A 15,070-nucleotide genomic window follows, 5' to 3' on the forward strand; every position below is an offset into this window, starting at 1 on the left:
TCTTTGCTGTGGTGTTGGTGTTGTGGTTGTTGCTGTGGCCATTCATCAATACTGCCTGCCGGTCGTGTAGTGCTTCGGTGTGCCCGCGACGCGGGCAACCCGCGGCTGCAGGCTGTCAGTTTCGTTGCTGATGCTCTAGGCGCCGTTATGTCGGGTGGAGAAGGCCTCAGCAACTTCTTTGGTGATAAGGCCTTCAGCCGTGTTACAATAAGTTTTTTAAGCAAACTTGTTTTAAAAGCAACGTATTTATTTTAAAAGTGCAATTTGGAATTGTTCTTTTGACTTCTAATTCAGGCCTTCAGCCGTTTGTTGTTTGAGGTTATTGTTGGTGGCCTTCGGCCCTAAAATTGTGGATATTTTTTTCTGTGCTATCACACAGTCAGTCGTCTTTTTAAGAGATCGTTTTAAAATTTTAATTTCTATAAATAAAGGTTACGTATTTGTTGTGCAACTGAGAGTAACTGATTACGGCTCCATCCACAATCGTAACCTTATCCTGCTCCATTCTGAGAAACGAGCTCTCAAAATCCGCTGAGTTTCGATTGCGCCAAAAGTCGCACAAATCTGAAGGCTGTAAATTCAACTAAATACTTAAGGATTACAATTACAAATAACGCCCCTCAAACCTTCCTCTCTTGGCCTAAGCCGGCGGGTCCATGGGATCGCATTTATTTGCACTTCGCCGGCCCCTTCTTCAGCTACCAATGGCTTCTCGTCACCGATGCCTTTTCACGTTTTCCGTTCGTTATCCGTCGTACCAGCACCACTGCGGAAGCGACCCTCGCTGCTCTCAAGAAAGATTTTTCCTTGGAAGGGTTGCCGCTAACAATTGTTACCGATAACGGCCCTCAATTCCAGAGCCAGATATTCGCGACGTTTTGTTCTGCCAACGGCATCCAACATGTCCTCACTCCGCTCTTTCACCCGCAATCGAACGGCAAGGCCGAACGCCTCGTCCGGACATTTAAGGCCCAAATGTCAAAATATGCCTCCACCCACACTTTGGACGAGTCGCGGACATTGTTCCTCAGTTCCTATCGGTCGAGGCCCATCGGCTCCCGTAGTCCGGCTGAACTTCTGCATGGCCGGCAACCTCGTACCTTTGGCACCTCCTCCGGCCCGGACCCAAACAATGGGTTCCGACTGCACAGGCTCCCTTTGTTCCGGGATCCCTTATCTAGGCGCGACGTTTCGGCCCGAGAGCCGGATGGATTGAGGGGGTGATCGTCCAGCCGCAAGGCCGTCAGCTCTTTGATGTCCGCATTGCCGACAAAGTGGTCTGCCGGCACCGCAACCAACTCCAGCGCTGATATCAGGGTCTTCCCGGCAAACCGCTCTGCCGCCTTCTTCCGGCCGCCCGGATGTGATTTCTTCCGCCTGTGGTTGGCGTGCAGGGGTGCCAGACCCCATCTAGCAGCAACAGCAGTCATCTCCACAGCGGCTGCAGGCTCCACCGGCTCCTCCGCCGGCCCGACCGGCTGCGCCATCCGCCAGCGTTGACGATGCCCCCGTGACCTTGGTACCGCCGCCGCCGGTGTCGCAGCCTAGCCAGTGACGCCCACGCAGTCCACTTTTCGGGCAGCATCCCGCGGACGTCGATGAACCTATGCCCCTGGAACCATCGCGGCCGGCTTCCCCGCCTCTTCCACAACGCAGCTCTACCCGTCTGGCCTGCCACGCCGCGCCCTACTCTGCGGGGCCGAGTTATCACCGCCTCCTACACGAGGCCGCCAAGACTGAGTAGGACGACGTCGCCCTCCTCTCCCCCGCCCCCCCCCCCCCCCAGGAAGGGTGGTGTTTACTGTCTGCCATCGGGTTCCCCTAAATGGCAGGCAGCACCGCATAACAGCCACGCTATGTGGGGAAACAAACCAACAGGCGAAGACATCAGGTAAACACGTCAAAGATTCCAGTCGATTAATAGGAACCTTTCCTTGCAGAGGTCACCGCGAGATAGCCAGCCACAGATTCCTACACTGGGTTTCTATTGGCTCCAGCTCACTATATAGGCCCGGCCAGTCGAAGGAAGATCAGTCTTCGTCCGCATCTAATGGCAACCGCTATAGCAGAGTCTGTGAGAAGATATCACCAGAGCCGCTGTACTGCACCGCCGATCGAAGTACCAGTCGACCGAGAGGAACCACATCTGACTAGATCGTTTGACGTCTACATCTATTATACAGCCAGCTATTGTATTGTAGAAGTTACGTTCAATAAATGTTTAAATACTACAATGTACTAGCTTTCCAGCGTGTGTCTTTGTATTTCTATGGATCAGTCAAATAATGTTAGTAGAAATGATCAAACTCTGGTTTTCCACTGGTAAATATACGAGACTTACAGTGATCTCGCATATAGAAACAATATTGCAGAGTTTACTTTGTTTATACATCGTAATCACTTGTCTTCACTCAACATGGGAGTCCACCTGGCTGAAAATGAAGTCACCCATACAATTTCAGCATAACAAACTGGATTGCGAAATTATTTAACATCGACGATGCATTTCACCGCTTTGTGGCATCACCAGATTGTGTAAAAGAACCTATATATGTAATCCATCTGCCATAAAGCCATATAAAATGGAAAATGGACACAACAATGGCAGTAGCCCACAGATGTTTTAAAAGAATGATGGTAGGCGGTAGCAGAGCAAGCCTGTTTCTGATTGGTCTAGAGAAAAGGGGTTGGGAAAGGGAGTACTCGGCGCTAAATTTGTTAGCAACATTTATCTGCAAGGTCGTCGGTACATTACGACAGGTTTGCTGTGGCGGACTGTCCTCTCCCCCAGTGACTGAGTGCTATTTGTGGGAGCCACTAGGTCTCTTGCGTGTGCACAGATACGTATTGTTTAAATAACGCAAATTTCTGCTCCACACCTGGGGAGACGGTCTGGTGTAGTGTTAGGCAGAAATGCAGTGTTCTCCCATTCGTGACTCTGTGGCCGCGACCGCACAGGGAGTTCGGTACCCTGCTGGCATTATCCAGTGAACACAGGGGAGGAGATCCTCGTCATCCAGGTATGTATTAGTAGCGTTCTTTGAATTTACACCGACGTGTTGGGATCTGTTTGCTTTTATATTACAGCGGGCAGGAGACTTTTCGGCCAAAACTGATACGGCAGCAGTGTCAGCCACCAGGCTGGAGATGACCACACCCCAACGTTCTCAGCAGTTGCTCCGCATGTTCGCGGTCATATTCCAAACAGCAGTTTCCGCGGCTATCCATCCACAGTTTGCAGTCAAAGGGGTAAGCTACCGTCAGCGAACTGATGTTCGCTGAGGTGGTTTCAGTTATTGGACGGTTGTATCTCTAGGTGCGTATTTTATAGCGCTGTACAGCATCTGAAACAGTATCTTCCGTTGGAGGCATCGGTATTTTATTATGTCGTCACACAATATAGTAATGTAGTGGTGGTTTGGAAGGGGTTTGTCTATTGGAGTGTGGTATTTCTTATGTTACATACTTGGTTAGACATCTGTAGCGCTTATAGAAATTGCTATGACATAATTTCTACCAATACATTAGTTTCTAACACATACACGATGACGTCCCAAAAAAACACACACACACACACACACACACACACACACTAGTGATTGAGTGGTGACTTAGCAATGATAAATAAATAAGACCTATGCTTCGTTGTGATTGCCTGAGGGCATCAAGAAATTGACCAGACGTCGAAACAGTGGGGTGGATCTTGTGTGATTCGACGCAATAATTATAATTTAGGGAAGCCCGAAAAATTACGAAAATGGGCGAAAAATGCGTAAAATTGGGAAGATACCAAAAATATGGGAAATTAAGGAAAATTGCCGAAGAATTTTATAAATTAGAAATCCTTTCAGTACAGAGTACAACTGACTGGGCTCATGCAGTTCAGCTGTACCTGTTGTTGTTGTGGTCTTCAGTCCTGAGACTGGTTGGATGCAGCTCTCCATGCTAATCTATCCTGTTCAAGCTCCTTTATCTCCCAGTACCTACTGCAACCTACATCCTTCTGAATCTGCTTAGCGTATTCATCTCTTGGTCTCCCTCTACGATTTTTACCAACCACACTGCCCTCCAATGCTAAATTTGTGATCCCTTGATGCCTCAAAACATGTCCTACCAACCGATCCCTTCTTCTAGTCAAGTTGTGCCACAAACTTCTCTTCTCCCCAATCCTATTCAATACCTCCTCATTAGTTACGTGATCTACCCACCTTATCTTCAGCATTCTTCTGTAGCACCACATTTCGAAAGCTTCTATTCTCTTCTTGTCCAAACTAGTTATCGTCCATGTTTCACTTCCATACATGGCTACACTCCATACAAATACTTTCAGAAACGACTTCCTGACACTTAAATCTATACTCGATGTTAACAAATTCCTCTTCTTGAGAAACGCTTTCCTTGCCATTGCCAGTCTACATTTTATATCCTCTCTACTTCGACCATCATCGGTTATTTTACTCCATAAATAGCAAAACTCCTTTACTACTTTAAGTGTCTCATTTCCTAATCTAATTCCCTCAGCATCATCCGACTTAATTCGACTACATTCCATTATCCTCGTTTTGCTTTTGTTGATGTTCATCTTATATACTCCTTTCAAGACACTGTCCATTCCGTTCAACTGCTCTTCCAGGTCCTTTGCTGTCCCTGACAGAATTAAAATGTCGTTGGCAAATCTCAAAGTTTTTGTTTCTTCTCCATGGGTTTTAATCCTTACTCCAAATTTTTCTTTTGTTCTGCTGTTCAATTTGGAACACAACCTACAACCAGCTTAGAGACAGAAGTGATGACACTTTCTGCAGGACCTGACCATCATTTTGCAGGACAATGCTAAAGCACGTACAGTGCAAGATGTTACTGATTTGTTTGACTGATGGCGCTGCTAAGTGCTATGTCACCTACTGCACTCCGCTAATTTAAGCCCTTGTGAGTTCAACTCGATTTCTAAACTGAAAGAAACACTTAACGTCATTCGCTTCAGAACTGCTACAAATTCGTCCAGCAATAGACCGCGCCGCTCGAACTGTCAACACAACTGGCACTGCTAAGAGTATTCAAGCGATTTCCACATCGCTGGCAAACGGGTCATACACAATGCTGGTGACTACTTTGAAGGTCAGTCAAACTTTGAAACACAGGAGCTGTAAATAAATAGTTACCACTATTAAAGTTCCAACCCTTGTAGATGAGTTTTTATCATGGCTGGTTCCCCCAAGGCTATCAGTAGGGGTCTCGTTTCGATTTAGGTCTTTTAGTGCTCTGTCAAATTCTTCACGCAGTATCATATCTCCCATTTCATCTTCTTCTACGTCCTCTTTCGTTTCCACAATACTGTCCTCAAGTACACCGCCCCTTTAAAGACCCTCTATATACTCCTTCCCCGTTAATGTTTTCCCTTCTTTGCTTAGGATGGGTTTTCCATCTCAGCAATCATGATTATCATACAGGTGGTTCTCTTTCCTAAAAAGGGCTCCTTAATTTTCCTGTTGGCAGTATCTATCTTAATCATAGTGATGCATGCTTCTACATGCTTCTTACATTTGTCGTCTAGCCATCCCTGCTTAGCCATTTTGCACTTCCTGTCGATATCGTTTTTGAGACTTTGTATTCCTTTTTGCCTGCTTCATTTACTGCATTTTTGTATTCTCTCCTATCATCAATTACATTCAATATCTTTTATTATCCAAGAATTTCTACTAGCCCTCGTCTTTTTACCCGGTGCCTTCACTATTCCTTCTTTCAAAGCTACTCATTCTTCTTCCACTGTATTTCTTTCCTCTGTTATTGTCAATGGCTCACTAATACTCACTCTGAAACTCTCTATAACCTCTGTCTCGTTCAGTTTATGCTGGTTCCATCTCCATAAATTCCTACCTTTTTGCAGTTTCTTCAATTTTAATCTACAGTTCATAACCAATATATTGTGGTCAGAGACCACATCTGTCCCTGGAATTGTCTTAAAATTTAAAATCTGATTGCTGAATCACTGTCGTACCATTACATAATCTATCTGAAACCTTCCAGTGTCTCCAGGCCTCTTCCATGTATAGCACCTTCTTTCATGATACTTAAACCAAATGTTAGCTACGATCAAGTTATGCTTTGTGCCAAATTCTGCCAGGTGGCTTCCCCTTTCATTCCTGACCCCCAATCCACATTCACCGACTGCTTCTCCTTCTCTTCCTTTTCTTACCAACGAATTCCTTTCCCCAATGACTAATAAATTTTCGTCTCCCTTGACTAGCTAAATAATTCCTTTTATCGCATTATACATTTCTTCATGCTCTTAATCATCTGCAGTGGTAGTTGGCATATAACCTTGTACTGTGGTAGGTGTGGGCTTCATGTCTATCTCGGCTACAATAATAGGTTCACTATGTTCTTCGTAGTAGCTTATCCGCGTTCCTACTTTTTTATTCATTATTAAACCTACTCCTGCATTACCACGATTTGATTTTGTATTTATAACCCGTATTCACGAGACCAGAAGTCTTGTTCCTCCTGCCACTGAACTTCACTAATCCACAATATATCTGTTCCAGTCAAAACCCGTTTTTAGTTAGAATGCGTTCTTATTAGTTAAAACTAGTTTTTACTGTGCCACTTGGTCAAAACGCGTTTTGCCTAGTAAAAACTAGTTTTAACTGGCTTTCGCTTTTGACCAGCAGTAAATTCTAGTTGTAACTAAGAGTATCAGTATCAACTAGTTTCAACTAGTAAGAACGCGTTCTAATTAAGCTACTGGTATACAGAACTAGTTTTCACTAAATTTATTTAGGGTCAAATATTAAAATAAAGAGCAACTGATTGAAATAAAAACACCTTTTTTGTATTGTGCAAAGTAATATTTATTGGAATATTGATCATACATCCAAACACTTCCAGATAGTGAAAACAAGAAGGCGCCGACACGGACAGTTCCAGGCGCCAAAACCCCCCGTCTGGGCAGCGCTTCAGCGGCCGACAATAGCCCAGCCCGCCAGTGGGCGCTTTTCGCCACAACAAACAACACGGTAGAGGGGCCAAGCACGTGCAGATCAGTTTGTACGTATTTATCATGTCAGATCTATATCAAGAATGGCGATGGAAAGAATAATTTGTGAGAAGGATGTCACAGACTGAAGAACACGACAAAAGAGGAAACCATTACAATGTTACGACAAAAGGATCTTACGATAAATTAGTGGACGGAACTGAAGAACCACAATAAGATAAGAAAAAGACACAAAAGCAGTACATAAGATTAAATCGATTCAAGGTTATTAATATTTGTGGGACCAGCAAGTCAGTGACAAGAAGAGAGCCTGTGGAGTACTACTTACGTGTCGAAGAAATTTTCGACATTATTGAAGCAGCACATCAGGCCGTCGGTCATGGAGGTAGAGACAGATTAAACGTTGAAACTTCAAGAAAATACGAAAGCGTAACAGTGGACACGATACACATTTATCTGTCTATGTGTGAAACTTGTCAGCGCAAAAGGAGCATTAAGGAAAGGGGGCACATGTCGAAACCCATACTTCATTCAGAAATGAACAGTCGTTGCCATGTTGATCTGATCGACATGCAGACTCCCCCCTGCGGGTTCGGGGGTTAGAATAGGCCCGCGGTATTCATGCCTGTCGTAAGATGCGACAAAAAGGAGTCCATCCCCCTCAAGGGGGTAGTTAGCGCCTGCGTCCAGAGACGGACTGTTCCACGACCTATAATTGTGGTATTTTCGATATTTCACTTCTCGTTTCTTCCTTCCTTTAGTTGGTTCCTTTCTTTGCTCTTCTCCATCTCACTGTCTTCCTTACTCTCTCCCTTGCCTTCTTCTCCCTTGCCTTCTTCTCCCTTGCCTTCTTCTCCCTTGCCTTCTTCTCCCTTGCCTTCTTCTCCCTTGCCTTCTTCTCCCTTGCCTTCTTCTCCCTTGCCTTCTTCTCCCTTGCCCTCTTCTCCCTTGCCCTCTTCTCCCTTGCCTTCTTCTCCCTTGCCTTCTTCTCCCTTGCCTTCTTCTCCCTTGCCTTCTTCTCCCTTGCCTTCTTCTCCCTTGCCTTCTTCTCCCTTGCCTTCTTCTCCCTTGCCCTCTTCTCCCTTGCCCTCTTCTCCCTTGCCCTCTTCTCCCTTGCCCTCTTCTCCCTTGCCCTCTTCTCCCTTGCCCTCTTCTCCCTTGCCCTCTTCTCCCTTGCCCTCTTCTCCCTTGCCCTCTTCTCCCTTGCCCTCTTCTCCCTTGCCCTCTTCTCCCTTGCCCTCTTCTCCCTTGCCCTCTTCTCCCTTGCCCTCTTCTCCCTTGCCCTCTTCTCCCTTGCCCTCTTCTCCCTTGCCCTCTTCTCCCTTGCCCTCTTCTCCCTTGCCCTCTTCTCCCTTGCCCTCTTCTCCCTTGCCCTCTTCTCCCTTGCCCTCTTCTCCCTTGCCCTCTTCTCCCTTGCCCTCTTCTCCCTTGCCCTCTTCTCCCTTGCCCTCTTCTCCCTTGCCCTCTTCTCCCTTGCCCTCTTCTCCCTTGCCCTCTTCTCCCTTGCCCTCTTCTCCCTTGCCCTCTTCTCCCTTGCCCTCTTCTCCCTTGCCCTCTTCTCCCTTGCCCTCTTCTCCCTTGCCCTCTTCTCCCTTGCCCTCTTCTCCCTTGCCCTCTTCTCCCTTGCCCTCTTCTCCCTTGCCCTCTTCTCCCTTGCCCTCTTCTCCCTTGCCCTCTTCTCCCTTGCCCTCTTCTCCCTTGCCCTCTTCTCCCTTGCCCTCTTCTCCCTTGCCCTCTTCTCCCTTGCCCTCTTCTCCCTTGCCCTCTTCTCCCTTGCCCTCTTCTCCCTTGCCCTCTTCTCCCTTGCCCTCTTCTCCCTTGCCCTCTTCTCCCTTGCCCTCTTCTCCCTTGCCCTCTTCTCCCTTGCCCTCTTCTCCCTTGCCCTCTTCTCCCTTGCCCTCTTCTCCCTTGCCCTCTTCTCCCTTGCCCTCTTCTCCCTTGCCCTCTTCTCCCTTGCCTTCTTCTCCCTTGCCTTCTTCTCCCTTGCCTTCTTCTCCCTTGCCTTCTTCTCCCTTGCCTTCTTCTCCCTTGCCTTCTTCTCCCTTGCCTTCTTCTCCCTTGCCTTCTTCTCCCTTGCCTTCTTCTCCCTTGCCCTCTTCTCCCTTGCCCTCTTCTCCCTTGCCCTCTTCTCCCTTGCCCTCTTCTCCCTTGCCCTCTTCTCCCTTGCCCTCTTCTCCCTTGCCCTCTTCTCCCTTGCCCTCTTCTCCCTTGCCCTCTTCTCCCTTGCCCTCTTCTCCCTTGCCCTCTTCTCCCTTGCCCTCTTCTCCCTTGCCCTCTTCTCCCTTGCCCTCTTCTCCCTTGCCCTCTTCTCCCTTGCCCTCTTCTCCCTTGCCCTCTTCTCCCTTGCCCTCTTCTCCCTTGCCCTCTTCTCCCTTGCCCTCTTCTCCCTTGCCCTCTTCTCCCTTGCCCTCTTCTCCCTTGCCCTCTTCTCCCTTGCCCTCTTCTCCCTTGCCCTCTTCTCCCTTGCCCTCTTCTCCCTTGCCCTCTTCTCCCTTGCCCTCTTCTCCCTTGCCCTCTTCTCCCTTGCCCTCTTCTCCCTTGCCCTCTTCTCCCTTGCCCTCTTCTCCCTTGCCCTCTTCTCCCTTGCCCTCTTCTCCCTTGCCCTCTTCTCCCTTGCCCTCTTCTCCCTTGCCCTCTTCTCCCTTGCCCTCTTCTCCCTTGCCCTCTTCTCCCTTGCCCTCTTCTCCCTTGCCCTCTTCTCCCTTGCCCTCTTCTCCCTTGCCCTCTTCTCCCTTGCCCTCTTCTCCCTTGCCCTCTTCTCCCTTGCCCTCTTCTCCCTTGCCCTCTTCTCCCTTGCCCTCTTCTCCCTTGCCCTCTTCTCCCTTGCCCTCTTCTCCCTTGCCCTCTTCTCCCTTGCCCTCTTCTCCCTTGCCCTCTTCTCCCTTGCCCTCTTCTCCCTTGCCCTCTTCTCCCTTGCCCTCTTCTCCCTTGCCCTCTTCTCCCTTGCCCTCTTCTCCCTTGCCCTCTTCTCCCTTGCCCTCTTCTCCCTTGCCCTCTTCTCCCTTGCCCTCTTCTCCCTTGCCCTCTTCTCCCTTGCCCTCTTCTCCCTTGCCCTCTTCTCCCTTGCCCTCTTCTCCCTTGCCCTCTTCTCCCTTGCCCTCTTCTCCCTTGCCCTCTTCTCCCTTGCCCTCTTCTCCCTTGCCCTCTTCTCCCTTGCCCTCTTCTCCCTTGCCCTCTTCTCCCTTGCCCTCTTCTCCCTTGCCCTCTTCTCCCTTGCCCTCTTCTCCCTTGCCCTCTTCTCCCTTGCCCTCTTCTCCCTTGCCCTCTTCTCCCTTGCCCTCTTCTCCCTTGCCCTCTTCTCCCTTGCCCTCTTCTCCCTTGCCCTCTTCTCCCTTGCCCTCTTCTCCCTAGCCCTCTTCTCCCTAGCCCTCTTCTCCCTAGCCCTCTTCTCCCTAGCCCTCTTCTCCCTAGCCCTCTTCTCCCTAGCCCTCTTCTCCCTAGCCCTCTTCTCCCTAGCCCTCTTCTCCCTAGCCCTCTTCTCCCTAGCCCTCTTCTCCCTAGCCCTCTTCTCCCTAGCCCTCTTCTCCCTAGCCCTCTTCTCCCTAGCCCTCTTCTCCCTAGCCCTCTTCTCCCTAGCCCTCTTCTCCCTAGCCCTCTTCTCCCTAGCCCTCTTCTCCCTTGCCCTCTTCTCCCTTGCCCTCTTCTCCCTTGCCCTCTTCTCCCTTGCCCTCTTCTCCCTTGCCCTCTTCTCCCTTGCCCTCTTCTCCCTTGCCCTCTTCTCCCTTGCCCTCTTCTCCCTTGCCCTCTTCTCCCTTGCCCTCTTCTCCCTTGCCCTCTTCTCCCTTGCCCTCTTCTCCCTTGCCCTCTTCTCCCTTGCCCTCTTCTCCCTTGCCCTCTTCTCCCTTGCCCTCTTCTCCCTTGCCCTCTTCTCCCTTGCCCTCTTCTCCCTTGCCCTCTTCTCCCTTGCCCTCTTCTCCCTTGCCCTCTTCTCCCTTGCCCTCTTCTCCCTTGCCCTCTTCTCCCTTGCCCTCTTCTCCCTTGCCCTCTTCTCCCTTGCCCTCTTCTCCCTTGCCCTCTTCTCCCTTGCCCTCTTCTCCCTTGCCCTCTTCTCCCTTGCCCTCTTCTCCCTTGCCCTCTTCTCCCTTGCCCTCTTCTCCCTTGCCCTCTTCTCCCTTGCCCTCTTCTCCCTTGCCCTCTTCTCCCTTGCCCTCTTCTCACTTGCCCTCTTCTCACTTGCCCTCTTCTCACTTGCCCTCTTCTCACTTGCCCTCTTCTCACTTGCCCTCTTCTCACTTGCCCTCTTCTCACTTGCCCTCTTCTCACTTGCCCTCTTCTCACTTGCCCTCTTCTCACTTGCCCTCTTCTCACTTGCCCTCTTCTCACTTGCCCTCTTCTCACTTGCCCTCTTCTCACTTGCCCTCTTCTCACTTGCCCTCTTCTCACTTGCCCTCTTCTCACTTGCCCTCTTCTCACTTGCCCTCTTCTCACTTGCCCTCTTCTCACTTGCCCTCTTCTCACTTGCCCTCTTCTCACTTGCCCTCTTCTCACTTGCCCTCTTCTCCCTTGCCCTCTTCTCCCTTGCCCTCTTCTCCCTTGCCCTCTTCTCCCTTGCCCTCTTCTCCCTTGCCCTCTTCTCCCTTGCCCTCTTCTCCCTTGCCCTCTTCTCCCTTGCCCTCTTCTCCCTTGCCCTCTTCTCCCTTGCCCTCTTCTCCCTTGCCCTCTTCTCCCTTGCCCTCTTCTCCCTTGCCCTCTTCTCCCTTGCCCTCTTCTCCCTTGCCCTCTTCTCCCTTGCCCTCTTCTCCTTGCCCTCTTCTCCCTTGCCCTCTTCTCCCTTGCCCTCTTCTCCCTTGCCCTCTTCTCCCTTGCCCTCTTCTCCCTTGCCCTCTTCTCCCTTGCCCTCTTCTCCCTTGCCCTCTTCTCCCTTGCCCTCTTCTCCCTTGCCCTCTTCTCCCTTGCCCTCTTCTCCCTTGCCCTCTTCTCCCTTGCCCTCTTCTCCCTTGCCCTCTTCTCCCTTGCCCTCTTCTCCCTTGCCCTCTTCTCCCTTGCCCTCTTCTCCCTTGCCCTCTTCTCCCTTGCCCTCTTCTCCCTTGCCCTCTTCTCCCTTGCCCTCTTCTCCCTTGCCCTCTTCTCCCTTGCCCTCTTCTCCCTTGCCCTCTTCTCCCTTGCCCTCTTCTCCCTTGCCCTCTTCTCCCTTGCCCTCTTCTCCCTTGCCCTCTTCTCCCTTGCCCTCTTCTCCCTTGCCCTCTTCTCCCTTGCCCTCTTCTCCCTTGCCCTCTTCTCCCTTGCCCTCTTCTCCCTTGCCCTCTTCTCCCTTGCCCTCTTCTCCCTTGCCCTCTTCTCCCTTGCCCTCTTCTCCCTTGCCCTCTTCTCCCTTGCCCTCTTCTCCCTTGCCCTCTTCTCCCTTGCCCTCTTCTCCCTTGCCCTCTTCTCCCTTGCCCTCTTCTCCCTTGCCCTCTTCTCCCTTGCCCTCTTCTCCCTTGCCCTCTTCTCCCTTGCCCTCTTCTCCCTTGCCCTCTTCTCCCTTGCCCTCTTCTCCCTTGCCCTCTTCTCCCTTGCCCTCTTCTCCCTTGCCCTCTTCTCCCTTGCCCTCTTCTCCCTTGCCCTCTTCTCCCTTGCCCTCTTCTCCCTTGCCCTCTTCTCCCTTGCCCTCTTCTCCCTTGCCCTCTTCTCCCTTGCCCTCTTCTCCCTTGCCCTCTTCTCCCTTGCCCTCTTCTCCCTTGCCCTCTTCTCCCTTGCCCTCTTCTCCCTTGCCCTCTTCTCCCTTGCCCTCTTCTCCCTTGCCCTCTTCTCCCTTGCCCTCTTCTCCCTTGCCCTCTTCTCCCTTGCCCTCTTCTCCCTTGCCCTCTTCTCCCTTGCCCTCTTCTCCCTTGCCCTCTTCTCCCTTGCCCTCTTCTCCCTTGCCCTCTTCTCCCTTGCCCTCTTCTCCCTTGCCCTCTTCTCCCTTGCCCTCTTCTCCCTTGCCCTCTTCTCCCTTGCCCCTTCTCCCTTGCCCCCTTCTCCCTTGCCCCCTTCTCCCTTGCCCCTTCTCCCTTGCCCCCTTCTCCCTTGCCCCCTTCTCCCTTGCCCCCTTCTCCCTTGCCCCCTTCTCCCTTGCCCCCTTCTCCCTTGCCCCCTTCTCCCTTGCCCCCTTCTCCCTTGCCCCCTTCTCCCTTGCCCCCTTCTCCCTTGCCCCCTTCTCCCTTGCCCCCTTCTCCCTTGCCCCCTTCTCCCTTGCCCCCTTCTCCCTTGCCCCCTTCTCCCTTGCCCCCTTCTCCCTTGCCCCCTTCTCCCTTGCCCCCTTCTCCCTTGCCCCCTTCTCCCTTGCCCCCTTCTCCCTTGCCCCCTTCTCCCTTGCCCCCTTCTCCCTTGCCCCCTTCTCCCTTGCCCCCTTCTCCCTTGCCCCCTTCTCCCTTGCCCCCTTCTCCCTTGCCCCCTTCTCCCTTGCCCCCTTCTCCCTTGCCCCCTTCTCCCTTGCCCCCTTCTCCCTTGCCCCCTTCTCCCTTGCCCCCTTCTCCCTTGCCCCCTTCTCCCTTGCCCCCTTCTCCTTGCCCCCTTCTCCCTTGCCCCCTTCTCCCTTGCCCCCTTCTCCCTTGCCCCCTTCTCACTTGCCCCCTTCTCACTTGCCCCCTTCTCACTTGCCCCCTTCTCACTTGCCCCCTTCTCACTTGCCCCCTTCTCACTTGCCCCCTTCTCACTTGCCCCCTTCTCACTTGCCCCCTTCTCACTTGCCCCCTTCTCACTTGCCCCCTTCTCACTTGCCCCCTTCTCACTTGCCCCCTTCTCACTTGCCCCCTTCTCACTTGCCCCCTTCTCACTTGCCCCCTTCTCACTTGCCCCCTTCTCACTTGCCCCCTTCTCACTTGCCCCCTTCTCACTTGCCCCTTCTCACTTGCCCCCTTCTCACTTGCCCCCTTCTCACTTGCCCCCTTCTCACTTGCCCCCTTCTCACTTGCCCCCTTCTCACTTGCCCCCTTCTCACTTGCCCCCTTCTCACTTGCCCCCTTCTCACTTGCCCCCTTCTCACTTGCCCCCTTCTCACTTGCCCCCTTCTCACTTGCCCCCTTCTCACTTGCCCCCTTCTCACTTGCCCCCTTCTCACTTGCCCCCTTCTCACTTGCCCCCTTCTCACTTGCCCCCTTCTCACTTGCCCCCTTCTCACTTGCCCCCTTCTCACTTGCCCCCTTCTCACTTGCCCCCTTCTCACTTGCCCCCTTCTCACTTGCCCCCTTCTCACTTGCCCCCTTCTCACTTGCCCCCTTCTCACTTGCCCCCTTCTCACTTGCCCCCTTCTCACTTGCCCCCTTCTCACTTGCCCCCTTCTCACTTGCCCCCTTCTCACTTGCCCCCTTCTCACTTGCCCCCTTCTCACTTGCCCCCTTCTCACTTGCCCCCTTCTCACTTGCCCCCTTCTCACTTGCCCCCTTCTCACTTGCCCCCTTCTCACTTGCCCCCTTCTCACTTGCCCCCTTCTCACTTGCCCCCTTCTCACTTGCCCCCTTCTCACTTGCCCCCTTCTCACTTGCCCCCTTCTCACTTGCCCCCTTCTCACTTGCCCCCTTCTCACTTGCCCCCTTCTCACTTGCCCCCTTCTCACTTGCCCCCTTCTCACTTGCCCCCTTCTCACTTGCCCCCTTCTCACTTGCCCCCTTCTCACTTGCCCCCTTCTCACTTGCCCCCTTCTCACTTGCCCCCTTCTCACTTGCCCCCTTCTCACTTGCCCCCTTCTCACTTGCCCCCTTCTCACTTGCCCCCTTCTCACTTGCCCCCTTCTCACTTGCCCCCTTCTCACTTGCCCCCTTCTCACTTGCCCCCTTCTCACTTGCCCCCTTCTCACTTGCCCCCTTCTCACTTGCCCCCTTCTCACTTGCCCCCTTCTCACTTGCCCCCTTCTCACTTGCCCCCTTCTCACTTGCCCCCTTCTCACTTGCCCCCTTCTCACTTGCCCCCTTCTCACTTGCCCCCTTCTCACTTGCCCCCTTCTCACTTGCCCCCTTCTCACTTGCCCCCTTCTCACTTGCCCCCTTCTCACTTGCCCCCTTCTCACTTGCCCCCTTCTCACTTGCCCCCTTCTCACTTGCCCCCTTCTCACTTGCCCCCTTCTCACTTGCCCCCTTCTCACTTGCCCCCTTCTCACTTGCCCCCTTCTCACTTGCCCCC

The 15,070-nt window shown here is 52.2% G+C and overlaps 1 protein-coding gene across 1 annotated transcript in view; it reads right to left on the minus strand.

The window, feature by feature from the left end:
• Window positions 1–2,397: 2,397 nt before the first annotated feature.
• LOC126471385 (hornerin-like) overlaps window positions 2,398–15,070 on the minus strand; it is a 21,853-nt gene continuing 9,180 nt past the window's right edge. Inside the window, exons 2-7 of the mRNA XM_050099508.1 lie at window positions 13,807–15,061; window positions 13,564–13,765; window positions 11,198–13,510; window positions 10,617–11,144; window positions 7,788–10,334; window positions 2,398–2,432 (exon numbers count right to left, since the gene is read on the minus strand). Of these exons, the coding sequence (XP_049955465.1) occupies window positions 2,398–2,432; window positions 7,788–10,334; window positions 10,617–11,144; window positions 11,198–13,510; window positions 13,564–13,765; window positions 13,807–15,061 (6,880 nt within the window). The remainder of the gene's footprint in view (window positions 2,433–7,787; window positions 10,335–10,616; window positions 11,145–11,197; window positions 13,511–13,563; window positions 13,766–13,806; window positions 15,062–15,070) is intronic.

Source organism: Schistocerca serialis, chromosome 3 (genome assembly GCF_023864345.2).
Source record: "Schistocerca serialis cubense isolate TAMUIC-IGC-003099 chromosome 3, iqSchSeri2.2, whole genome shotgun sequence".
Lineage (NCBI taxonomy): Eukaryota > Metazoa > Arthropoda > Insecta > Orthoptera > Acrididae > Schistocerca > Schistocerca serialis.